At 41.0% G+C, this 27,195-nt stretch overlaps 2 protein-coding genes across 8 annotated transcripts in view; both read left to right on the top strand.

The window, feature by feature from the left end:
- The window catches only part of vac14 (vac14 homolog (S. cerevisiae)), a 48,312-nt gene extending 41,699 nt beyond the window's left edge, over nt 1–6,613 (top strand). Inside the window, exons 17-19 of the mRNA XM_088939022.1 lie at nt 277–356; nt 1,617–1,767; nt 6,219–6,613. Of these exons, the coding sequence (XP_088795148.1) occupies nt 277–356; nt 1,617–1,767; nt 6,219–6,378 (391 nt within the window). The 3' untranslated portion in view covers nt 6,379–6,613. The remainder of the gene's footprint in view (nt 1–276; nt 357–1,616; nt 1,768–6,218) is intronic.
- A 4,071-nt stretch (nt 6,614–10,684) lies between these two features.
- LOC148817212 (protein MTSS 2-like) overlaps nt 10,685–27,195 on the top strand; it is a 65,231-nt gene continuing 48,720 nt past the window's right edge. For all 7 annotated transcript variants that reach the window (XM_088938613.1, XM_088938609.1, XM_088938608.1 and 4 more), the window contains exons 1-3: nt 10,685–11,276; nt 21,589–21,650; nt 22,074–22,147. In XM_088938613.1, coding sequence (XP_088794739.1) covers nt 11,208–11,276; nt 21,589–21,650; nt 22,074–22,147 — 205 coding nt within the window. In that variant the 5' untranslated portion in view covers nt 10,685–11,207. The remainder of the gene's footprint in view (nt 11,277–21,588; nt 21,651–22,073; nt 22,148–27,195) is intronic.

Genomic DNA, 27,195 nt, shown 5'->3' with positions numbered 1-27,195 from the left:
CGGCCCAAATTGGAAAGGGGGAATTCCAAACGTGCTTAATCACTTCTTGCTTCCTGAAGTGCGATGAACCAAGTTAAGGGAGGTTCTGCTAGAGACAAAAAAAGGCCAGCTAGTTTTAGGACTTTTCTATGTCAGATAAAGGGTATAAGTGAGACAAACCAAGCATTACAGGTAATCCTTCCGATAGTCATTTCATACATCATTTCTTTAAATCTGTTCGGTGTGATACTCTATTCTTTAGTGTGACAAAGCTTTCTCCTTGACATCAACAATCAGCGGAGACTTGGAAGTAACAGTGGACTTCCTGATGGAAGTGGACAAACTGGTGCAGCTCATCGAGAGCCCCATATTTACATGTGAGTCTCGGCACACCTGGCCACATGTAACACCTGCCCAACCCACTCCACTTGCATCGCATACTGTCTGGGGATCTCACCCCACTCAGCATTGGTCCCGCATGCTCTCCTGTTCATCGCCCCATCCACAAACTTTAATTCAGATTGTGCTTCCATGACTTTGAAATCATAGATAACTACATTGTATATCTTTAAGTCTGTTTTTTCTTTATCAGACATCATCTCTTTGGTCTGCAGTGATGTTGAATGTGGGTCTGTGTTTCTGTTGGCCTGTGTGCGTGCGCATTTGGTTGTTATCCTGCCAATGCCGTATCAGTAACTGGGGCAGAACTGATTGCTGATGGCTGTAGGCAAGCACAGACCTACATTCAGCTGTGTGGGCAGGAAGATGGATAACGGCGGAAGGAGGGGGTAGGGACGGGTGAAAACTGGCACGGCAATATCGCAACCCCTTCCGATCCCATACATCCCCACCAATACTGCTCTGGTCATCTCACTGTTTGTCACTTTGAAAAAGACCGCTTAACAGAAAGAAGCAGGACAAAAACCAGACAGGAGATGGAATAATATACTATACACCAAGGGGCAGCACAAGGGAATAGGAACAGTCATACAGTATGTGCTATTTACCGTACATGAGACAGAATTATGCATGTGTTTGGATGTGCAGCACGGTAGCAGTTTTCAGACTAAAACTGATGGGAAAGATGACAATGTGGCTGCAGGGAGCAAAGAAAAGAGAAGTGAAGAAAATTTCTGAATGATCTGCATGTCGTCACTTTATTCAGGCACTGGTGTGTCCAGTCATGAAAGTTCATTGGCAAGAGCAGCAATCATTTCCGTACCTGCCATATTGAAGATGTCATTTTCTAACATGAGGTGAAAATGGCCACGAATCGTTTTTGCTCACCCTTCAAAATGGAGACTGAACTTGATAGGGAAGCTTAGGCAGCTCAGAATGGTCAGAAGTATGGTCTCCATTGCAGGGCACATCTTCTCCAGTACCCAGCTCATTGTGAAGCCTTTTCCTGTAGGCTGTTGTATACGTGGAAGGGGAGTGTGTTGGGTGTTTAAGACCAGATAAGATCTTGCCTTCTTTACAGTTTTAGATTTCTATTCCCTCTTTAAGTATAACTCCAAACATAGCACAGATTTTGTTTTATTTTTCACTACTTTCAAAAAATAAAATTGGCTTTGTTGACCAGATGTTTGTTTTTAAGATGCGCTTTGCTCCACCTCTAACTTTCTGGCACTCTTTAGACCTGCGGCTGCAGCTCCTGGATGTAGAGAACAACCCCTACCTGATCAAGGCTCTGTATGGCCTCCTCATGCTCTTGCCACAGAGCCATGCGTTCCAGCTGCTATCCCACCGTCTGCGCTGTGTACCCAACCCAGAGCTCATGCGAGCTGCGTAAGTTTTCTGTACCCAGAACTACCTCCATCTACATCTGTAAATGAGTTCTTGTGCCAAACATTAACTCGCTTCTATGAGTCACAACATAAACTTGTGTAAATGTCTCATTAACTTAAAAAAAAGACATTCCTTGGCTGTTCATTTTTTTAGATTTTTTTTTCCTGTTTGCCTAAAGCTCAAAGATCATCTCTCTCATGCAACCTGCTGTTCTGTAAGACTGTGTTTTCACACTGCTTTTTGGAGTTAGAAAAGATCACAACCAAGGCAATGTGACCCAACATGGCTTATAAGAGTGGCAAGGGGTCAAGAGGGTCAGAGCAGAGTAATGTTCCAGAGTTGAAAGGTGGCAGTCTGTTGGGTTCAAGGCCAAGCTGACTTATTTGTGATTATCACTATTTGATTATCATGTGTATTTGTTTGTTTTTACCTTGGCTACATAAGAATGTAAAAATGGACAAAAGAGAGGCCATTCAGTCAATTTAGCTTAAGTAGCTAATTGATCTGAGGATCTCTCCCAGCTGTTTCTTCATGGAAGCTAGAGTATCGGCTTAACCAAAATGGCTGGATAGCTTGCTCCATTGTCCCACATTGCTTTGGGTATAGAACTGCCTCCTGTTATTATTTTTAAATGTTTTAATGAAATTTGCAATGTTCTCTGGTTCCATATTTCACTGTTTATTTTGAAGAAGTCCACCGGCAGAACTTTATCCGTGCGTTTGAGAATGACAAAAACCTGTATCTGGTCGCCAGGCTAACATACCCATAACCAAGTCAGCTCAGGTCCTCATGCAGAGCAGGAGAAAAAAAATTAGATCACTTGAGTTAAAATGACACGAACGTGTAACACCGATTATGTGTTAAAATGCGTGTCATTTTAAGCACTGGAAGTTTTAGTACATTTGCAACTGTAATGTTAAATTGGATCTGGGTTTTTTTTTCTTTAGGATCTTTAGAGAAAACAAAACCAATTTCTTCTCCAAGCCACTTGTGAATATTTTTAGAAGGATGATTCAGTTCCCCTAGGGGAAATTTGCTGTTGAAAGGGGAAGATTTGTTGTTGGAGAGGGGGAGGGGATGGATTATCATCTGTAGAGGATTTGGGGAGAACATGGGTGAAAATGGGTTCATTTTTTAAAATACATTGTTCTATTATATTGTTCATTTGTGCTCCCAAAAACTAAACAAAAAAATGGTAAAAAATGAGGTGATCCTTGTAAAGTATCAGCTGGAAATTAAATGAATTCAACCCTGTCTTATTACAAAACTTACCAAGAATGTGTTAGTTTAGTATCCAGCTTTATGGAGCTGACAAAACTGTTTATCCTAGAGCAAGCCTCACCGTCTTGCGTGTTTGGGATAAATGATTTGTTTCAGTGCAGTGTCCTTTAGGGTAGTAAAAAACTTTGAGACTAGGCAATTCAAGTTCATTATCCAAATCACTTTTGCTTTGCTGAATAAAACAGGCACAGAAACTGTGAGCAGGACATCAGAGACTCATGGAAAACAGAAGTCTATTTTTTCAGTTGTCTATTTTTTCTTGATAATTGTGTTTGTGCTATGCCAATACATTTGGGGAAGCACAACAACTTTCTGCATTGCATATTGTAGGTTCATACAGTATGGTGTGAAAACAGTCAGTGACCACTATCTGGGCATTTACCACCCCTGAGTTAATCAAGCATGTACTGTATAAAAATTAGTTTAGGAAATGTAAAAATGGTTTGGGGGGGTTGGCAGGGTAGTGTGAGAGTTGGGTGAGCTTGATGAAGGAGTGTTGAAGTTGCAGTTAGGTTGACATTTTTCTTGGGAAGGTCGGACCTTCAGGAAAAGGTGACATTGATGAAGAGCAGATTATTTTGTGAATCTCTGCAAAGGCCACATCTTCAATGTGACGCAAAAGCCATTCTAGAAATATGAGCATCACCTTTTCATTTTGTCAGTGTGTTGTACATTTCCCCTCAGTTTGTGCCCAGTTAACTTCATTCACAAGTTAACACCAAAGTGCCAAAACTAATGCCTCTTGGCCAAATGATGTTATTTTCACTTTGTTTAACACATTGTGTTAGTTGTGTGCCTTCTGATGTTCACACATAGGAACATCACTTGATATTGTTCTTAAACTGTTTATTAAAATCCTATCATCTTTCCAACCTATCTGTAGAATCCTCAGGCCATGAAAAGCGTCCTGGAATGAGCATAACAATTGTGGCGTTATTATATATCTGGCACACTTCACCAATTCTCCCCCTTTTTTAATTTTGCTCTTGTTTTATTGTGAATAGAAAAAATAAAGGCTGCTTACAAAATGAGTGCTGTTAAAGCTGAGGGAATGGCAGTCTTTGTGCCAGCGCATGCCCTCCAGAGAGCATGGGTCAGGTAATAATACACATCAGTAATCCTGATGTGTGAGGTAGCACCACTGACACTTGATCTTGGTGCAGAAGTAACCCCAGACTTTGTCTCCGATTTTAAGGCTCAGAACCTGTAGAAACATTAGCTGTTCTCATTTAAAATTTCCTGAAAATCTGAATTTGAGTGACAGATGAAGAGTTTAAATAGTACCACACATATGATGATGGCTTTTGTTTTGAGTAATGTTCATCGGCTTGAGATTAGGAAAAATCATTCTTAAGGAAGGACTGCAGCTAAGTGTTCATGACATTTTTATCAGCTCAATTATTTTTTTACTCTTATATTTTATTCTCCATTAACCATTAAGCTAAATATGCTAAATTTATGTTTGTAATCCTTTTCTCTTCTTTTTGAATCGCCTCCATTCATGTAATGTGAACTCTTTGGTTTGTAGGTCTCATCTGGAGTATGCCACACTGAGATCATCATAGCATGACATCAATTTTGACCTAGTTAGAGGAGATATTGAAGCTGGGATTGATTCATCCTCTCTGAACTCTTTTTTACAATATAAACAGGTTTTTATCATCTGCAGGAAGTGAACATTTACACTGATTTCATTTTCAGTTCTAATTCTTAGCCTTTTCAGTTTATAAATTATCATTTAACTCTAATTTATTTTACATATTAGAAATAAAGAATCATGCTGCTTTTGACAAGCTTTTTGATCAAGCTTGAATCCTTGAAATGATTAAAATCCCTTTTCAGTTGGTTATAGAAAATACATCCATTTTACTACACTAGAAATAATATAAATAATTTCCAAAACTTTGTGATTATACTGAACTTGTGGCATTTGACACATTTCTGTTACTTCCTTTGAAAGCTGAACTAAGTTTAAAAAAGCAGTCCTCTTTAACCTAATACCAATCCCATTTAGATATAGTTAATTCTAAAGTCTGTTTACCACTACTGGGACTGTAATCATTGCAGCTGTGATACAACTGTAGAAAACCGTGCTTGTTCTGCATGCCTGTTTGGGACTGTCCTTCAAAATGTGCATCATGACGTCTAGCAGAGGTGTTGGTGTTATTCATGCTATCGTCTTGGGACACATGGTTTGATTTATGCTGACTTAGCCAGCCTGATCCACACTGAGAGAGGAGTAAGCTCATTAACCAGGGAAGACGTCTGTAGGGCTGAATTAAATTAAAAGGGTTCCCTAGAGATGGTAAAGCAGTTCATGGACCCTAAACAGCAGTTATTACCTGCCCCCTTGTTCCTCAGGGTCGCTGGACAGAGGGCTGTAAGCAGGCTGCTCGGGTAGCCTGTCTAAGTTTGTAATCTGTAGTGCAGCTCAGTGTCTTCTCACATCATCAGTCTCCTGCATGAAGCCAATAACAAGAGGATCATAATGAACGAGACAAGAGCAACCTGGCATCTAGCGAAGCATACCATTACAGCCCTGAATGCTTCTGCTACAGCGCTAATTTGCTTTGCGTTTAAGACATTTGTCACTTCTTGAGGGATACTGTACTATTAAGAGATGTTCATGAATATTGTGTAGTTCGTAATTGTTTCAAAAATGAACTCTGATTTAAGATGCACATACTGTATGGTTTGCATCTTATGAATATTTTAGTTTATCAAGGAAAATAACACAGAAAATCATATCCATACAAAGAATGGAATTGAGAAGGTAAAGGCTTTAGGTGGTCATTTGGGTTGAACTAGGTGAATGCAGTGACACAAAGTTGCAGATAAAGAAATAATATTGAGTTCTTTAATGAATCAGGTTTGATTTTTTTATAATCCAAAGTAATATCCTCAGAACAGTGGAAACCTCTTTCTGCTCTTTGCATTTGTCTCAGAAATCATATCTGTCAAATTAACATAAGGGCCTAACAGTGACAAAAAATATTTTCTATAAGTACACATTAGGTTTGAGTTATTGAAAATCAGTTACGTTTTGGGCAAATGCACTTTAGCTTTGCCTAAACAAAAAAAAAAACCACAGTGCTGCAATTTGTTGTTTTTTTTAATGTTTGTATACTACAGCTGAGCTTCTTCTCAGGATATAAATCCCTTTTTTTCAGGCCCCAGACAAGACCTTCTGGTTCAGTGAGACCTGCCCCATGTCACGTTGACTACGGAGAGCTGCTGGAGCACTTCGACAGAGTCCAGAGCAAACACCTGGAGGTGCGCCATCAGAGGGCCGTGCGAGCAGAGCAGCCGGACAGGAAGCTGGTGCTGTGATGGGAAGAGAAAAGAGGTTGCACCAACGACAACAACAAAAACATCGCCATGCCCCCCATCCATCCCAAGGGGCATCACAGCTGGCACAGCTGGAGGGGACGAGACTGGGCTGTGCTCAGGATCTTAAGACTGGCTGAATAAACTGGACACTTTTTTTTTGGACCAAAACCTAATCATTTATCTTATTTTAAAATATAACAATAGGTATGAAGAAAGTAAAGTCTTTTTTATACTAGATGTTTGTTTTTAGTGCTTGTAGTGAAGTTGTAGTTCTGCAGAGGTGACACTGGGGTGTGTGCAAACTTCAGAGTGCTGCGTATACTCTTCAGTGTTGGGGTTTTGCGCCGCACTCTGCTTTCAGATGGTGTCAAATCATGTGCTTATCAGGGATCAGCTTGATCCATTCTCCGGCCGAGCTTCTCTTACTCCTCAATGGAAAGAAAAAAGATTGGCAAAGCTTACATTTTGGAGATGGGAGTTCAAATTCTGCAATTTAAATGTGTAACTTATCTTACACAGCCTGTTATCTTTCTGATAAGCCGCTGGATTGTCAGAGTCTTCTTACAATCAAGTGTGCATTGTTTCATGCTCACTTGTAACAAAAACATAATCAGGACATGGCGTAGCTGAAAGAGACTTCTCACATTCAGATCCCCACGGGTAAAATGAGAAAAAGGAGCAATTTCCTTTTATAAATATTCCAGTAGCGTAACAGTCTTTGCCGCTTCGGTTCACAGGAACGTGGCAAGGACTGTTGCTCTGCAAATTCAAGTTGTACCGCAGAATCTCGCTGCTGGAACAGTACCTCCTTATGTCTTCTCACTCTTCTCCCACCTCCACGCCTCTCTCTCTCTCTTCCTTTGCTCTACTTTTGTGCTTTCCTTCTCCTTTTGTTCCCTTTCCTCACCTTTTCCGTCCTGGAAACCATTTCTCCAGCGTGCCCGCCTCAGAACAGCCTGATCGCCTTGTAAAAAAGAGACTTCCCTCTGCCGAAGAGAGCAGCTTGAAATAAAAAGTGACCCAGGCGTTGCCACTTTATCGAGACCGCTTTTTCCCCCCCGTTTCCTTCTTTGAAGGCTTTTTTAAAATTTTATCCCTACTATAGAACAAAAATAAAGTCAGCGGGGATGATTGTGATCTAGTGTTAGTGGGTTTTTAGTGCGTATTTCCAGTATGGTTCTAATGCCATCCAGCATTCAAAGTTGCTCGTTTCATTCTGGTTTATAGGCTTCCTGCGGCGAGATGTGGTAAAGATTAGCACTTGCATGAAGCCAGTCATTCGATGTGCGAGTTCCCATCTGCTCCCGCCCCTCCCTTCCCTGCGTAGTCATCTCTATCTTAGCAGAAGAGCAGGAGGTGAGAGTTGGGAAAGGGCTTCAGGAAAAAGGCTAGGAGAGAAGCTTGCCAGCTTCACCAAGGGCTGGAATAGAAATCCGTGAACCGGCAGGACCTTTTCATGGCAGCTGCCCGTGAGGCTGAAACTGCAACAGCTCTGTAGAAAGAATTCAGACCTGCTTAAACCTCTCCTGGGGAGAGCAGGGCCTGTGTTTTCGTCCTGTCACACTAAGGCTCTTCGACTTCACTGTCGGCATGAGTGATTCTGTGGCAAGCTATTAGAATGTCATTATCTGCTTTCATACCGTTTTGCTTCTGTTACACTTTTATAGCATATGATTCAAATTAATTTTAAGGAGCATGGTGGTGCAGTGGTTAGCATTGCTACTTTGCAGCGCTGGGGCCCCAGGTTCATTTCCGGAGCTGGGGTGCTGTCTGTGTGGAGTTTGCATGTTCTCCCTGTGTTCACTCCGGGTGCGTCAGTTTCCTTCCACAGTCCAAAAACACATTCGTAGGTTAATTGGCTTTTGTAAAATCAGCCCTGGTGTGGGTGTGTGCATCTGTGTTTGTGTCTGTCTGCCCTGTGATGGACTGGCATCCCACCCAAGGAGTATCCTGCCCTTTGCCCATAGCGTACCAGGATAAGCTCCAGCTCCCCCACAACCCTGGGTGGGAAGAAGCAATAACAAAATAGCTGGATGATTGGATTAATGATTTTAACATTTTAATATCTGGAAAAACACAGAAGCAATAGAAATATGTCCTTTAGTGTCGAGAATTTTTTCTGATATGTAAAACTGTAAAATACCCAACATCAAGACCTAACCGTTTGTATAGATACCTGGTACTGACAAGTTCAGTCATTATTTTCTTAACAGTTTCTGTGAATGGGAACAGGACATTTTTGGACAACAGATTTGACCTCTCTGAGGATCTGGCCTGCTTAAGTCTCTTCAGAATGAAATAGGACACCACTGAAATATACCCGAGTGAAGACAGAATAGGCAGCCTGTAATAGATTTTTGTTTTATTTTAATAACTCACCAGCAGAAGTAGGTAATTATATACTTGAGACAGTCAGACCTAGTCAAGGTTAAACCCATTCATGGTCAGGTCTTGCCTGGTTTCCATTTTACACAATTGAATGAAATAAAAGCTGTTCCCCCAAAGTACAGCAGAAATGCTAGATACTACTGCAGTATGTATTTTTTTCTGAACCAGACATAAATTGACCATGCTTACAACACTCGGATAGGAGAAAAATAGTGTTTCAGTGCGCTAATGGAATGCCAAGTGACCACGGGCTAAGAAAAATGGAGTAGAGTTCATAATACTGAGGAGCAATCCTCCAGAATATGATTGGATATGTTTTCGTTGTGGTTTTAACCCTGGTTTTCAATATTGTAGATTTATGACGGCTCTGTATGCTAATTCGATTTTATTTTTTTTCTCCTAATGGCCTTCAAAACAAGTTGTCACAGAACTTTCACAATTATATACAGGGACAATACCGACAGGGTTATACAGCACAATGAATCAAAAGGCAATTAATATAAGCTATTGTAAAGCAGTTGAAACGGCTGCAAAAGTTTTTTTTCCCCCCAATGGTTTAACGTCTATGAATGTATAGATAAAAAGAGTAGTTAATTTATGGGAAATTATACATTATTATTGAGATTCTCCCGGAAAAAATTCCGGAGATTAAACACCTAGGTTCTGAAATGAAACCAGGTGAAACATCACAGGTGCTTTCACCAATAATTCAGTAGTATACTGTACCGTTTATCTAGGAATTGCTGGGATTATGATCTGGTTCGACATTAACGGGCGAAACGGAGGGTAATCTCCGGTAATTCTCTGAGAGACGATATTGCGCACGTGTACCTTGTCTACTTTACTAAACACCATTTACATAACCAGATACACTATATTTATACATTTACATGCACAATGAAGGAATGCTGTAACAGGGCTTTTCCGTTGCGGCGCATGAGAAATCACTCATTTAGTCTTTATTATTTAAGTAACCCACTGCGCTTTCAATGAGAAGTCCCCGGAAACGATTTAGAGCGAAGGTCGGGCAAAAAAAAAATCCTTTTCTTTCAAGGGTATGTGCTTTTGTGGAAATACTGAAATTTCCTCACTCCCTAATCCGGAAAACGAAACCCCACAGGTGGTTACGGACTCTTAATTTCACGATCGCAGTCCATTACATACATGTGTGAAATGCACACTACAGTGTGATCTCAGAAACGTTCATGGTGTTAGTAAACATCTGAAGGTATGACGAAGAGAAGCATTATTGAAATCCGAAGTTGACTGAAATGTGTCAATTCACATGTCCAATTTCATTAAATTCCGGAGTGGAGTCCGGTGAAAGTTTTTTTTAAAAAAACTGTTATGTCATCAGTGATTTGATAATTTACGCATGGTAAATTTGGAAAATTAGACCGTGATATAGGAAAATAAAAGACTCCAATCCTCATACTGTGTTAGGGGTTATTATATTCCCCATGGAGCGGTAATAATAAAACACCTTACATTTTGAAGTACTGTACAATTTGAGCAAAACCGTTTATAGCTGAACAGTGCAGATTTGTAGAATACTAAGAACAGATCCTTCTGATCCTTATACCTTACTAATGATTTTGAAATCATATCTAATACTAATGATATATTAAGTTTTGGAATATCCAACATGCTGCTTGATCTCACTAATTAACATTTTAAAACCGTTTTCGGTCTCGCATAACAAAAACTCCCACAAGCTCCTTCCCCCGGTGGCTTCCCCATGTTTCACTCGTACGGGCGCATGCAGAAACGCAGGCATCGTCCCCCCCACCGTCTCATTGTAAAGCAGTAAATCTCTTTGACGTTTCCCCCTTTCTATCGCGCTTGAAGCCCAGGCTGTCTGTTGTGTGTGTGATGGGGTGTCCCTCCCTCTCTTCGCCATGTGACAAGAAAGCTGACCGGCCCTCGCCGATTCCCATGGATCGGATTACAGTCCGCTCGCTGTACAGCTCCTAGCCGACTGCCCGAGCTCCGATCACTGGCAGCGCAGTGCGCACCGGTGTTCCAGTGAGTGACCATTTCACGTTTGGGTACACGTCTCAGCATTACAACCCCCCCTTTTTTTTCCAAACCGTGATTTTACATTGCAATCAGGCAGGAGAGGTAAAAATGCCCGTCGTCGAGACGTCTGCGGTTTTTGTCTCCTGTCGCGGGGAGTAAACCGGGAGCTGGGAAGAGAGAAATAAAAATCTCTCTTCTCCTCACCATCACTCGCTAATCTCAAACGGGCACAGACTAGCGAACCATCCAACCATCTGGGACTGCCGTCTTGACTGTGTTTTTTAAAATATTTTTTGCACATACGTGATACTGGAGAGAGAAAAAAAGCTGGGTTATCGTTTGTGCCTGGGAGATTATTCTTGGAGGAGCATTTCATTCGAATCCTTATCATTGAGCAATTTGTGAGCGGTGGATGTGTTAATATGGAGACGGTGGAAAAGGAGTGTGGAGCTCTGGGTGGGCTTTTTCAGGCTATCGTCAATGATATGAAGGTATGATTTATAATTGCATCTCATTTATTAAAAGCTTGGCGGTTTGCATGCAAATAAACCTTTTTTTTCTGTATGACAAATCAGTTTTGTTTATGCAGGGGTATTTAATATGTTTCAGACTGCGATGTTTGTATAAACCATTTGTAGCATCTGTTGAGAGGAGATATAATTTTTCTGACAGTAGAAGCTTAGAACCGTTCGTTTTGGTTACCTGATAAAATAACTGCTTGTCCATTATATGGATACACACACGAACACACATAGATAAAATAAGGCTACAGAAAACGATAACCAGTAATTTCCAGTAAATATGTAAGCGGAGGACGGTCAAGTGTTCTGTTTCTCTCCTGTTATTTTCTATGTGCTGAGAAAAAAAATAGCCCTCTTTTGAAAAATCGATCTCCTGCCAAGAGGAATTTGAAGAAGCCAGCGAAAAGTGTTGCAAAACGGGTTGAGTGTCCGGCCAGCGGTTACCAGCGGCCGGCAGTGTCCGTCTGTCTGTCATGGTCAGTATGGATACAGAATCAGGATGACACAGCAAACAAGCGTGGAGGAACGAATATAGAGAGACGAGAACTGAGTTATGGTCAACGTCCTCGCCATCCACTCGTCCCACTCGCCCTTAACCTGTAATGTAACTAACTCGTATTTAATACACCGCCCTTAACCTGTAATGTAACCTACTCGTATTTAATACACGATAATAGCAATAATGTTACTATTCAGGCAGCAGCCCTAACCGGTGGTCAGAAGCTTCAGGCTTTGGACAGCAGGGTCGTGGTCTCAAATTCAGGGTGGACGTTGTTGTTGTTGTATCCTTTAACAACGTACTTCACTCAGAATTTCCTGATCTATACAGGGATCTGCTGATTGTTTTCATTCATCTTTGTTCTGAATTGGTTTAACGTGTGTAACCTAGTGTATAACTGGTGATATCTGCAGCTCGGATAGATTTCTGCTGGACAAGGCAACATTTGACTGCTATTTATTTCTTCAGTGCTGAATATGATTTGTTTACAGTCAAATATTATTATCTTTGTTTAATTTCTCCCTGTAATGACGCTACCTCCTGTTTCTCATTCATATTTTAATACGTACCCCCCCTTCGCATTCATCCCCATGACATTACATTACTAAGACACCACGGAAATATAGGTCATATACTGTAGTTACCACAGCAACGACTGTACACTTCTGGGGACAGAGTAGTTCTTGAGTAAACATGCAATTTGATTTTTAAAATTTGTGTATTTGTGTCGATGCTGCTGATGTAGGTTTCATTCACATCAGCTGTGGGGTGGCCCTGTTCCGAGTCTTGCTTCGGGGGTGGTTTTATCTATCACTCATTTGTAATTAAATACCCATTGTTAAAGAATATTTCATTTGGTTGGAAGGATGCAAAATATTAAAAGGCAACAGCACCCAACAGATCAGACTCAATGTAAAATCTCAGTATCTCATAAGCCAAGTACAATTTTGTTGGTTTAATTAGCATTGCCTGTATTTTTATTAAATAAAATGTATTAAGAATATTGCAAATGTGTGTTTCCTGAGCTAGTCCAGAGCTGTTGATACCAGGGCAACACCCATCTGGGCACTGTACAGAGTCAGAAGACTTTGATGTAGCTCTTACAAGTAACCATGCTGCATGTACAGTACATGTGAATACCTTGCAGAACTCATGAATTATTATTAGCAGTATTTTAACAGGTCAACTAAAACATACAGAACGCAGAATAGATGTGTAACCAGACTGTTCTGTAAGAAAGGCTGTTTTTGGAGACTGTCTGCGAGGAACCTGCTAGGTAGTGAGTCTGATACCAGATGGAATGGTGTTCCTCTACAGCCCCGTGTTTCTCTGGGGGTAACTCTGGGTAAAGTGCCAAGGGAACTGAGACCTGTCTTCTAGGGTGGACAGCTGTGGTATGTCTCTATGACATTTCTCAAAAAAAGCACTCATGCTTGGACTTCTGGACTACTGTGGTTAAAAAGGTGTTCTGTGTGCACCTAAAGCATATCAGGCATATGGAAGGAATTGGGTTTCTCTCTTGTTGCCGTGTTTGACTGGTATAGTACTGTAAACAAAGTTAAAGAAGGAGTTAAATGGTGGGCTTCTTCATTGGCCTGCATGGTCAATCTCCAATTTGTGCTGCTTATGTAGAAGTCAATATGGTCTCAATCCCCAGTTCTCCAAGAGCAGGGCTTTTGTGTGGCTGCAGACTCATTCCCGTTGGGCAGCATCTCAAGACTGGCACATTCCGATGTGTTATAATGATGTTATGTGGGATGCGTTAGAGGGTGATTGGATTTGAGGAAGATGGGGCCCACGGTCCGCTCCTCTGCCTCCGTGTTGAACAGGGGGAGGGGCTGAAGTGCAGACGAGACTGTCGGTCTTGTCTTTACTCCACTGAGTCACTCGCGAATCTCCCTTGTTTATCCTCGGAGGCTCCGCCCCTCTTCTCCTGGAAGATTGCTGCACTGTCAGGGCTCCAGGGGGGAGCTGTCACATTGCGACGAGCTGGGCAAGGCAAATTCGACCCACATTGCACAGCAGTTTTTAATCCATTTTCGATTTTATTGTACCAGCTGTTGAACAGGTTTGTGTTTCGTCCTTTGTACATTTGTTGAGTAAATGTGCGCAGGCAGGAATGTGGAATTTTGTTGTATTTGCTATTTTGGTTCTGTAAACTATGAAAACTATGAAAGCCCACAGCTTGCCACTCCTGAAACGGATGAAACCATAATGCAGAGGAACCCTTGATTCAATCCTTTTCTAGTGTGCGTGTGTGGCATAGTGTAGCATGTACTGTAGTTGACTTGACCAAAGCAGGGACAGCTTTGTACCATATTGTGTATGCTACAGAAAACTGAGGTCCAGAGCACAAGACATGAGAGAAGAGTGGAACATTTCCAAGGTTTCTGTCCATGCCTCTAATTTTGCATTTCTGTTGCTGTACGTTCATGGCTCCAGAATGCCAGTTAGAAAGTAGAATAAGTATACTTGGGATCACTTAAGATTCAGGACATGGGTTGCAGTGTCAGAAGGACTCTTGCCTCAATCACTCTCCTTATGCTCAGCTTCAAGTGCACAAACAATAGCACTTGTCTGCATCTTTGGATTACTGTGTTTGGATAAGGGACAAAGAAACAGATCAGGGTGTCTTTCCACATGTTTCTGTTTTACGGATTGCAATCCAAGTACAAAGTTGAGCCTTCCTTCTTCAGAAAAAGCACTGGTCTTCTCAGCTACTGACTGGACTCATTAAGAAGTGATGGACTCATTTAAAACCTTAAATTGGGGCCCTCTGGATACTTGCCAGGGGATGTTTATTTGGTTGAAGTCAAGCTGTCAACTTCATTATCTGGAGGCGTTAGGGATCTAAAGGTCAATTAATTGCTTAAGACAATTGTCACATAAAAAAAAATCAGTAAGTTGCAGTTTCCTCTTATAAATCACTATAAATCATTTAGATGTATTAATAGTTGGTAGATATGATTTTTGGTTGTCAATGAAGGCATTGCAGAGATGCAGTCAGCTGTTAATACTGTATATAGTGTAAGTGCTTTGACTCTAGAGGGTTGGGTTTTATAGTAGTTCAGAGCACAGATCCACTGCACAGCCACCACAGGAAACCTAGTAAACACAACAAATCCAGTAACTAGATGGTCAAGCCCAATGGCCACCTCCTTTCACATCAGAAGACCGACTGCCCCTAAACCAGCTTGAACTGGCAATGACTGTGAATAGTTTTTATGGTCCATCTTTCCTTCTACATTGAGAAAAGGGTTATTAAACCTTGATAAAATGATACGATGTTTCAGATATTACATTACTGCTTATTCAGCCTTAGCTAGCCCTCCTGTTAACATTAAGATTATTACATTCCTAATAGAATTAAAAGTCGGTGCCACAAGCTTAACATAGTTCTCATTAATTGAATCCATCCATTAATGTGGAAATTTGCCTTCTTATGCTGGATATTTACAGCAGAAATAAATATTGATTGCCCTCAGGTGATTGCATATTATTTCGAACTGGTGGAACAAAACTACCTCACATGATCGAGAAATAAATATAGCAAGAGCTGGCAGAGCCCTGGTTTCTTTCTTGTCGTTCTGTAAACAACAAAGTCTGATTTTGACCCCAAACACTACACAATACCCTTTCAGTGGGGTGTGGCCCCCTGTGCCATTTAATCTGGGGCTCTTTGAACCGGAAATGCTGGACGAGATGTGACATGTGAGTAGCAGATTCAATTAATAAAGCTACTTTCAGAGGGGGCAGAATGTGGAGCTAAATGTGAGTTTCTGAAGGAGGTAGTGGGTGTTTGTAAGGGGGCTCATGCACTGAGCCAGTTCCCAAAGTGATGTCACTCCCTTCTGAAATATAGACAGTGTAGAACTCGATGTACAGTAGAATGAGGCAGAGGACATGGTCTTTTGATGCTGTGGAGTTCTCTGCTGTCAAGGGAGTGGTGCTGTGCTTGCTTGGAGCCCTCGGCCAACCTAGGACAAATCCCTACAGGGGCAGAGAGACCTGTGCATGCTACGTGTACATGCCCTGCTCCGACACACGTCTGATATGAGTTATATAAAGACAAGTAGGAAAGAGAGCCAGCTGAGGCATGCTGCAGAAGGAGTGGAAATTGCTACATGCTATTCATTTTCTGTGGCTTCAGGCTTGTATTCAATTGTAAAGTAAGAGATGATTCAAATCCGTCGTCGTTTTAACAAATATAAGACGCACAGGAAACCAAAGACCATCATCAAAGCAGGTTATTTTTGCTGCCTGCCAAATCATTGCCTCGGATCAGTCTGTGCTTAGTCATAGGAGCAGGAGGAAAGAACAATCACTGCATTCTGCTCTTGACTGCACAGAGACCAGATGAGAACCTCAGGACTAAAAGAAAGGGCCGGCTCAAGATGTGCATATTAAAGGCCAGCATGTACCTTTCCTGCCTGTGGTATACCTGCATACATATTAGTGGACTGACTTGCTTTGTTTTCAATGTTTTGCTTGAGCATGGAGTTATAGAAGTGTGTGGATCGTAGTGAAATTGAGGAGCAAGGACCAATGTTTTAAAATATCATTTAAAACAAATTACCAGTGTTCTGTTTGGGAATATTCCAATAATTGATGAGAACTTTTCTTTGGGATTATGTTGAAAAATATATATGTCATACATCAACCAACCACAACAACACAGAACATCTATGACTGCTTTTGAAAACCAAAATTGACATGTTTAATTGAAGTCTGATATACTGATATACTGCACCAATACAGCTGTATTGTACTGTAAAAGAAAACAATAGTAGACATGTTTCCTGGTGAGTTCATATTTTTTATTTAGAATCTGAAAGCATTGTATTTCCCTATTGCAAAATGCAGATCAAGAGTTTTGAAAAGATGACACTAAGGAATCCCCCCCCCCCCCCAGCCCCTTATTTTAAATCACACCCAGTTGTTTAGTGTAACTGTGATATGAAGCTCATACTGATAATGTGACTATCTGATGAGAGAATTTCACCTGCAGAAGGAACGGTACTTAGTACTTAGGGGCCTCCAGGGTGACTCAGCAGGTAAAGGTGCTCTTGTTGGCACAGGTTGCTCTCTATGATAACAGGCCATGAGCTCCAGGTCACCTGTGACCAGAGTCCTGTAAGTAATGGCACACGAGTGGCTGAGCCCCAGCGAGGGTAGGGTAGGATTAGTCAGCCAGGGCTCTCCCTACTCTCAGCAACTCACGACCCCTGCGGGCAGCATCTGGGATGCCTCAGTGGTGGTGCTATCAGTGAGGGTGTGCCTCTCAAGTCAGCTGAAATGTGGAAAAAAACCACACACTTAACAATTCCAAGCCGCATGGATATATCATAAATTATTGCCAATACAGAAATTAAAAAATAAAACACGTAGCACAACCCTATTGCTAATCCACAGCTGCAAGTGCAGCTTTTAACAGTCTGTTCCTAAGGACTGTGAGTTTTCCTCATGATCTGTGCTTCAGCCAGGGCTCCTCAGAAACTTTCATCCTTTCAGTTAGAGGACTTCCATACAGAGGGCTGCTTAATTACTTTAATTGAATCACGTAAGGGTGAATTAATTAGTGGGGATCTGTTTGGATTTAAAGAGCTGTGTTTTTTGTAACCCTGCAGTAACCTGCCTCTCAGGGCTGTGTGTGCCTTCTCTTTTGATGTTCCATAAAAAAGTTGTCTTCGCTGCTAATTAGCCTTGTGTAACAGGCTCTGCTGAGATGCAGGGATAGGATATACACAATCACTTACTCTGGAGTTTCAGTACCTCTGTTTCCTCTAAAGAGCCCACCAAAGGCCTTAAAATCCAAAGCAAATCCAGACATAAAAAAGAAAAAAACAACCAGACAACTATTGTATCTTTAGGACTATAACAGTAGGTATTCGATTCTTGATTGCACATATTTAAATTAGAAAGAAATATGAAATCTAATTTGGGCAGCAAGGCGGCATCACCGCTGCTGACAACAAAAATCCTTCTATGCAGACATTGCATTTTCCCCCATGGGCACGAGGTCCTCTGGCTTGTTCCCATGCTGGCTGTGTTAACTGGTGTCTCTAAGTTGTCCTTGTGTGGCATTCCTCGCTGGGTGCGGTCCTGCTCTGCTCCCTGTGCTCCTGAGTTGCCTGAACCCTTACTAGGAGTAAATGGCTTCCTCTTTGTAAGCACAGAGAGGAAAGAAGTGAATTCTTCTTCGCATGACTTTGTAAAGCATGAAGAAGGGAGAAAAATGACCAAAGCTTCTGTAATGCAGTTTACATTCCTGAGAAGACCCAGAAGGCAAACACACACACAACGTTCTGATGCCAGGCGTTCTCTCTCCGGTTCATCTGAGGTACTGCTGAGACGTTGAATGGTTATATTTGCCTGAATCATGGAGTTTGTCATAAACCAGATTGTGAACTGTTCATAGGCACTGTCAGAACACAAAGTTCCCAGTGAAATATGTAAAATAACAAACAGTGCCAAGCAAACTGTCCGAAAGCAGCTGAGAAGCGGGACTGATGCCAAGTGGTTGGAAATCTAAAGATCTGTTCCAGTAACTGAGGATTTGCCTTGGAGACCTAGAATTCTGAAATGTGTTAGCACAGAAAATTGAAGAAAATATCACAAGTCAGTAGATGGAAACAAGAGAAGGCATCTGATTATCATTTGATTGAGCTAGTTACTAATTTCTATCACAAAGGCCTAGTCTACTGGATAATTAAAACTGAAAATGAAAACTGTTCAAATTGAAAATAAAAACTGTTATTTTTTTCACGGGCCCACCTCCTGGTTCTTAGCCCTCTACTGTACCTGGAATCAGAAAGGGCACATAGATTACTGTATGTAGAATGGATTCTTTTGGGGGAATGACTGGAGGTACAGTCCCTTTCTGAACAAGTCAAATCAAACCAAGCTTAGAGATGAGGAAACTGATAGAATTAAACATCAATTGGGATCATAATTGATCAGGTGGTGACAAACCTGAAAGAAACTGGCAGTTGTTTGACTATGCAATTTGGAGAGAAAAAATTATCACTGCAGGCTTGTCTACTAAGGTCTATTCAAAAAGTATTTCATTATTAACTGTACTTGAAACAAAACACACTCCTACATTTTCAAATTCTTGGAAAGAAAAAAGAATTAGAAATTCAAATGTATTGCACGATATACCATGGTTTTTGCAGTTCTTACAGAACATCTGAAAAAGTTTTTAAGTTTAAACTACTGAAGGAATATTTTAACTGTGGTTGACTGAGGATTTCATCTGACTGTAACACTGTTTGGATTGAAAGAGCTCAGAAAATATGCTCCATAGCTCCACGTGTGTATTTATTTTCTTGTAATGATGTTGATCGAAATAATCTAAAAAGGGAATTCAATCAAGTGTTCTGTAAGGGGTATACTCCAAAACCACTGTCAGTCACCAAGACCCCTATAACAGTGTAAAGACTATTATCCATCATCCTTTACAAGACTTTTCTTCTTCTGTTGTTCTCAAATCATTCCTCTTATTGACCTGCTTCAAGAATACATGTGAATGCTGAAGTGTGTGAATAATAACAGTAAAAAAAATGCAACTCATCAAATAAAATTTCTAAAGCCATAAGAAACTTCTCAGCCACAGTATTACTTTTTTTGTAACTCTGCAATGCCATGCCAAAGGTGTTTATCATCTCAGAAAAAAATGGTATATGTGGAGATTTTAAAGGCAGATTATTTTTAATTCTATTCTTGCAACATTATCTGTTTAGTTTTTATGTTCATTTTCTAAAGAAAAGCAATAAGATGCAATTTGGAGTTGCAGATAGCTAACCTATCTTAATAGCTGTCTCTAACATATTCCCTGTGTGTGTTATGTAAAGATCTCACCCTGTGTGGAGAGTTTGAGTAATCATAAACCTTACCAGGTATGGACAGGTTTTTTGATAATAGGTTATTAAAGTTGTTATTTCTAATTAAGTTAAAGAATTGTTATCTCATCCTCAGAAATCCTGTGCTTAGAGGTTTCAGGGTAATACCAGGATTCACCAAGTGGTGGCGCACAATTGGCTGAGCACCTCTGGTGATAGGTGTTGTTAGTGATGGATGTGCCTCTCCTCCAATCAGAACTGAGTGTCCAGTATGGGTTGTGTTGCCTGCGACGGGTGAAAGGACAAGTAGCTCAAGGTTAAGCGGGTCAGAAGAGTCAGTCTGAATTTCCTCATCTTCTCCCGTGTGCCGTCCCAGGGTTTGTAACTGTGAGCCCAGACGTGAAAATCACCATTGGTGATTCCAACATCGAGAGTTCAAAACATAATTGTCTATTCTAAATTAAAAACATCTGGGTGAGATGTAGATGATGCATTATTAATTAGAAATTATTTCTGAATGGGTGGTGTGCTTGGATTGAATTGATTATAACCTGAGGCTCAGACACTGATGGGATAAACAGCACATTGGTATTCATAAACAGTAAAACACAATACATATTGTGAACAAGAGGCCCATCTAGCTAATTTGATTGTTCTAATTGAGCATCTAGATAATTGTTTCAGGGAATTGATCCATGCGTTTCTTGAAAGAAAACCAGGTCTTCCACACCCCTTTACCTAACAACCTTTTATTGCATTTTGTAGTTTACTCTGGTAACTGAATCAGGTCTGCTTATATATTTCTCTGTTCACAATAAAAAAGGTTGAGTTCTTTTAGTCTTAGTCAGAGCAGGATATCCCTTTGTTGTTCTCCGACCTAACATTGAATTCCTGAGAATTTGAACTTCAGTCTTAAAGGCTTTTTTTAATTTAACTAATAGCAGGTTCTTTTGGTAGTCTGGGGGAAAGTCATGTTTAATTTACCATTCTTACTTGCGGTTTGCGGTATTGCTGATGCTTGCAAGCAAGTTGTGGAGAAGAGCCACCAAATTGAGCCATCTCGAGCCCAGTTCAAAGTGCTGCTTTGAGCCCAGTAATAAAATGTGAACAGTAATGAGACGGTTGTTGGAGCTCTGCCACAGTTACCATTTGTGTGCCTGTTTTTGATCTGGGGAAAACCTTTGCAGGACAGGAGAGAGGGCATGTGTTTTTTGTTGACAAGTCCATCCGTCCTTCATTTTCTAAACGTTTCATCCAATTCAGGGTCGTGGGGGAGCCGGAGCCTACCCCGGCAAGCAATGGGTGCAAAGTGGGGTACACCCTGGACGGGGATAGGGTACATCCATCACAGGGCACACACAGACACAAACAGAAACACGCACACAGTCACACCCCTGCCAGTTTGTGATTGAAAAATGCCAAAGGTCATTTTTTTTTGCTTCGAATGTTGGTTGTGTCTTAATGTATTATTTAAAACATCCATTCAACATTTATTCTTGCAAGAACGGTTTATTTCTAGGTGATGTTAAATGTGTTTGTGGCTAAGGCAGTATTTTCTTAAATCATGCCTTTTGGGGGTGATAGGGGATGGAATGAGTTTGAAAAGAGAGTTTCTGGCAACGTGAAGTTAATGTGACGATAATCATTAACTGCCCCAAATTTGTGATGAACACTGACTTAATTGGCCAAAATGTCTTTAGAAAGTAAATCAAGGACTTGTGAGGCATAAGAATGAAGAATTTGATGGTAAAAATGACAGACAGACATTAAAACAACATTGTAACATCAGGTTTATGTTAGATTACCATTTGTACAGTTTACTGTAGGTAGCACCCATGAGTTTGCATTCTTTGTGTCCTCTGACAAGGAGTCCAGTTGTGAGAAGAGCAGTGGAGCAGTCATGCAGACTACTGTCTAATGCATCTTCCCTCTCCTATTGCAGAGCTCTTACCCCATCTGGGAGGACTTCAGTGCCAAGGCTACCAAACTGCACTCTCAGCTGAGGTGAGTGTGGCACAGTGCTGCCTGTCTTGGCAGGAACCCCTCATCCTGTTCATGTGCACAGCTGCCAATCCATTCAGGACTAAAAACCACATGATCCAGAGTCTGGAGTGTTTAAATGAACGCTACTGTCAACAAACCTCAGCAAATGTGAGGCTGAGGTAGCAAGTATTTGGTCGATTCAAATCCAGGCTTGAGTATAATGTGATTCATTTTGAGGAGTTTTTTTTCACACATCACTATCAGTTTGGGAAATTCTGACGACAATCGCACAGTAAATTGATCTAATTGTACAAATGCATCAATACAGGAAGCTGGAAAAAAAGAACTTGTTGGAACAGGAGTGTCGGGGTCTGTGGCTGTGTGTCAGTGCTCTAAAATGTTAGGCAGCACTTCAACTTTGTCCTGTGTCCCCTGCTCTTTCAGGACCACTGTGCTGGCTGCCGTAGCCTTCTTGGATGCCTTTCAGAAAGTGGCGGACATGGCGACGAACACCAGAGGTAACCATTCTGTGTTGTAACAGGGACCCAGGCTAGACGGCCTGAGGCGGGGAAGTGTGAAGGCACTGCTGTGTCACTGGGAAAACGAGCTGCTTTTGCGTACTCAGCTGAGCGTGGTATCCGATTCTGGGAACCGGGCATTGTGTTAAAGGAGTTGTAAAAACACAGGGGATTAGACAAGTCCCATGTCTGTGTAGAAGGACTGCAGGCGCAGTACAGGCGCAGGTGGGTACTAACGCCTGAATGACTTACAAAATGTGACACAGACTCAAAATACATGTCCCTGGTTTGAAGCTTTTGGCATTTTATATGAAATGTCTGGACATCTTAATAATTTTAATAATAGTTATCATAAATAATAGTTTTAAGAACTTGAAGTGGTAAAAATATTTTGATTCCCTCTAATGGGCATTTGGGTCATAACAGCCTGGCACTTCATTTTATGATGTTTGCTGTTTCACCTCTAAAATCCCATCCTACTCTGAATTCACCAGCCTTTTATCTCTATTACCACTAAAGAAAAACTTTGAAGTGGCCTTTCCCTTGTCCGGGACCTTAAGCACAAACAGCAGGAAGTTTTTGGGCGTTGCTATGAAACCGAGACTGAAAAATACTGGAATGGTGGATCGCTATTAATGACTTTTTTTATCTTTAATTATCATCATGGAAGTACATTTTGCTTGAACTTTTGAAAATCTGTAAATCATTTGTGAAATTCTTTTTAAAGGAAAAGCAAAAAGAAAACGGGCACTGCTTACTTTATGTGAGCTGTTGCAAAAGAGGAATGAATAAATTAAACTCCTTTTGTGTTTTTAGCTTAGGACAGTTCAGTACGCCCACGCCTATATTTTTGGAACAATTGTAATACACCCAGTTATGAACAAAGGCATGTTGGAGCTTTTCAGCCAGCCAATTGAGAAAACCTATTGTGTTAGTATATTATTTTTCTGTGGTAGTATTTCATCTGTGTCGTGCCCACGGGCACTGATGCTTCCTGAAGGTCCTGTTTATTGTAAGAAAGACAAACACTACTTGACCTTAGCGGTTCTGTTCAGATTTAGTCTTCTTTAGCTGCACAGACTTTAACTCCTTCCTGCTACTGTGCAAAGAGCACTAATGCTTCTCCACTCCTCCTGGCTGGATGGAACTGTGGGACAGAGCTTCAAGGAGACATGTCAGGGGGGAGAGGGGCCTATTTTCTTTCTCTACCAGTCGTGAGCGGTTTGTGTGGCCATGTTAGCCGTCTGACTCATGCATCCTCTAAGGCAAATCTGAAAGACAAAGGCAAGACGACACCTGCTAGAGGTCGGCTCAAGCAGCCATCATAGTCTCACTTTAAACAATCACTTGGGTACTGTCCTGCTGATACCCCGGCTTCTTTCAGAAAACGGCTGGATGAGATCCTGAGATCAATTAGTTACTAAGTACAAAATGGTCCATAAGGGCCATCTCGTTTTGAACCGTTCCTAAGGTCTGGAGACAAGGTGAACCTGCATTCTGCAGAGGTTCCCTGTCTTCTGTCAGCCATGCGAATTCCTAGCTATTCCAGTGTGTCAGAAGGTCTTCTGCCTTTTTTTTCATCAGCCTCTTTATTTCCACACATTTTTAGATTACTGCTTCCTCAATGCAATTTTAAAATCTCTCCCCAAAAAACGTATGTTCATCTTTAGAAAATGATTACCAATTCCTGATGTAAAGGCCCACTCATTTGTCTGCTTTGTGGTCCAGGAAGTCCTTTGCATTCTCCTGTAGCAATGCATCTTGAAAGCCTGCGGTCTCTGACTGCTTTTCTGAGTCACCTGTGCAAGTGGCCCTGTTAATTGACAGTGGCATGTTTCGAAATTTAGTGCTGCTCTACAAAAGGGCAACCTGCGTTGGTCTTTTCAAGGCATATTACTCTATGTGGACTGTCTTTGTGAGCTCATGGTGTTCATAAACATAAAATGTTTCCTCATAAAATTATTATAAAACAATCTGATACTTAATAAGAGTCTCTTTACCTTATAACCCATGGAAAAACATGTAAACTATCTTTACCCACTCTGTTTTAAAGAAATGGACTAAATGGCGTGAGATTGGCTACTTCAGATGGGTTCTGATCTACTGCAAGGATTTATTCCACATGATTGCCAAGTGTATTTTCGCTAATACAGCATGGAGGGTTTAGGGAGATCCAGCAAATGCAGGTTATGATTACTACAGATTTGCTAGGCAGGGAAATGAAACCACATATCCTTAAATGTAGGTCAGGGATCTCCGTGGCATGTACTGTAGTTACACTAACAGATGTACAGTACATCCCATTGCACACACTGGAGGTTACTGAGGAAGAATCTACAACAGTTGCCTATGTTTTGTGGAATATTTTTGTTGCCTTTTTTAGGAAACTAAAAACTAACTTCTGATCACCACTCAGAGGATGGCTTTAAAGTTCAGAATGAGGTTTGGTGGTGTGGCCGTTCTCCATGGTTTCCTGAGGCTCATAAGCCTGTACTGTCCCTTAAGTTGGATACAAGGCTTTCTTGATACAGCTGGCATGCCAGCTGGAGTACACATCAATGCTTACGGCCAGCACTGATGTGATTGATGTGTGCTTTTTATGATGGGTACTCTCAGAAAGCCAGGCTGAGAGCCAGACACTATTTGAATTGCGATCCTCCAGATTGCGAGCATGCTTAAGTCAACTTGTGCTGAAGCTCAAGGTGCGAGGAACGACTGAGGGTGGGGAGGTGGGGGTTTATGTCTCTGATTGAAGAGGCAAGGCTGCACACTGAAACAGCAGTGAAAGTGAGCACCTCAACAGGCTTGGGGTTTCTTGACAGATTGAAGACCACTTTCCATACCGGCTCATAATCACCCACACATAAACACTGACAGGAGTGGGGGATCAATTTAAGGGATCAGACAGGGAGCAAATAAACAATCAAATGGCCTTTATCCTCTCAGCAGGGGATGAAGAGGGGGGGTTCCTGTCAGTCACAGCCTCTAATCCGCACGTATCTTAATAACGTTTAATAGCTGAATCATTTTATTGAGTCCTCCTGTAGGTCTCTCAATCATGTATAAGGCAAGCCTGTAAGCATCAGTAAAGTAATTCTGAAAAAAAAAACATTTAATGGTGTTTTACTTCTTCCTTGTGTTGCTTCTGCATAACATCATCCAGGAATTCTCGTCCATCTGAGAATTTGTCATTGTTGAATGTGTTTTGCAAATACCTTGCTGCATGCCATAACATCATATGCTTTAATTCAATTCAGCAACTTTGAATGGATTACTAATAAAAGTCTGCAAAGGATGTTAGCACTAAACATCGATTTCTTGGAGAAAATCCATTAATTCTAAAAAGGCCTCGTTTAAAGCCATATCTTTCGATTACATAAAGCCATTTGGACTCTTTGTAATGATTCAGCTGTTAAGAAAGTGCTTTAACAAATAATCATCCCATTGTTGGGCATTAAAATGTTTGCAATAAAATTGGCTTCCAGAAGGTATGAAACATGCTTTACAGATGTCAACTGTAAGCACGATTAGTCTGATTTTTTTCTGCATATTGCAAACATTCTCTACCTGTAAAGGAACAAGTGATAGGTTTATTCCATGCTGAAAAGAGAAGGGAGAAAACACAACGTTTCGGCTGTGAAGCCTTCTTCAGGTGTGAGCAACTACGCATGCTGACACAGCTGCCCACTTGAACTATTCTCTACCTGTTCTATCCTATGCTGCAAAAAATCCCTTCCATTTAACCTTCCGACAAATTTGGTTTGAGATGCACAAATACGAAAAGTGAGGACATGGTTAAGTAGAGCTAAAAATGCAAAATATGCAGCCATCTGCAACCAGGTCACACCGATTTTAGGACGGGCAGAATCACAATTTATCAGTTGAATTACGGTAGTTGCTCTCAGTCTCTTAAGCTTCAGTTGGAGGTCCAGTGAACTAGAATATATACTGTATTTTCTTATTTCTCAAAGGAATCAATGAGCAGACACTGGCACAAAGTCACTTAAATCCTGTTTATATTAACCAGTAATGGAGTCTTGTGCCACCTTAGAAATTCTCTGGAGTAGCAGTTTTTCAGTAGCATATCAGAAAATGATTCCCATAATACACTGATTGACAGGTGAGCCGATTGATGGATGGAGGACTCAGAGTGCTGCCTGTAGATAATAGGAAGGTCTTTGACTGCAAATAATACAAAAGTCATTAATTTAACTTCGGCCCTGAATCTACGTAAATATGTGAGTATACAGAAATAAAATGTGGACAACCACATTTTATTTCTGACGTAGCACAGCTGATTCAATGATTTGTACTTTCACTTTCATGACAAACACAGCTAGCATAGATGTGGAGGGCGGTATTCTTTTAATATGGAATGTGGAGTTAGCCAAGCCTTTCAATTTGCTGGCCAAATCAGACTACGTTCTCTGTTCACTGAAATAAAGTAGATTTACAGTAAATGGCTCATTAGCCAAGTGCTAGTGCCTGTGATCTAAGAGGGTTCTTCTCATACATCACAGCCGAGCAGTTTTTACAATGAAATGGAAATCTAATGGGTAAGTTGATTCTTAAAATGTAAAGAGCTTTAGGAAAATATATAACAAGGTTGTAACTGTTGTGCTACGTGCAGATTTTTTAGAAGACAGTTTATCAACACAGTACGTACTGTCTAGATTACCAAATTAGCCGTGTGCAATTGCTAAGCTCTGCAAAATATATATTGGCACTTCTTCTTTCGTTTCTTTGTTGTAATCTTTCTTGTCCTAAGGAAAGGGGAAATATTAGAAAGGGACTAAGTGCTGTATTTTTTCCATTGCATTACAACATCTTTATAAAAAGCCTGTACTGCCTGTAACAAGTTGAGTTTCTGACGCACTCTTCAGAGTGACAGCAGGGCTCCCAATATTGCAATATTGAAATAAAGATATTTTACTCAGGTGAGAACTCTCTCTTGTGGCTTCCTTGATGGGTTTAGTTCCATGACAACAACCAGAATGTAGACAAATGTGAAACGAATTTCTTCCGGGGAAAACTGAAATTAATGCAGA

Source organism: Atractosteus spatula, chromosome 21, assembly GCF_055471065.1.
Source record: "Atractosteus spatula isolate fAtrSpa1 chromosome 21, fAtrSpa1.hap1, whole genome shotgun sequence".
Classification (NCBI taxonomy): Eukaryota; Metazoa; Chordata; class Actinopteri; order Semionotiformes; family Lepisosteidae; genus Atractosteus; species Atractosteus spatula.
This window is presented reverse-complemented; position numbering and strand designations above follow the sequence as displayed.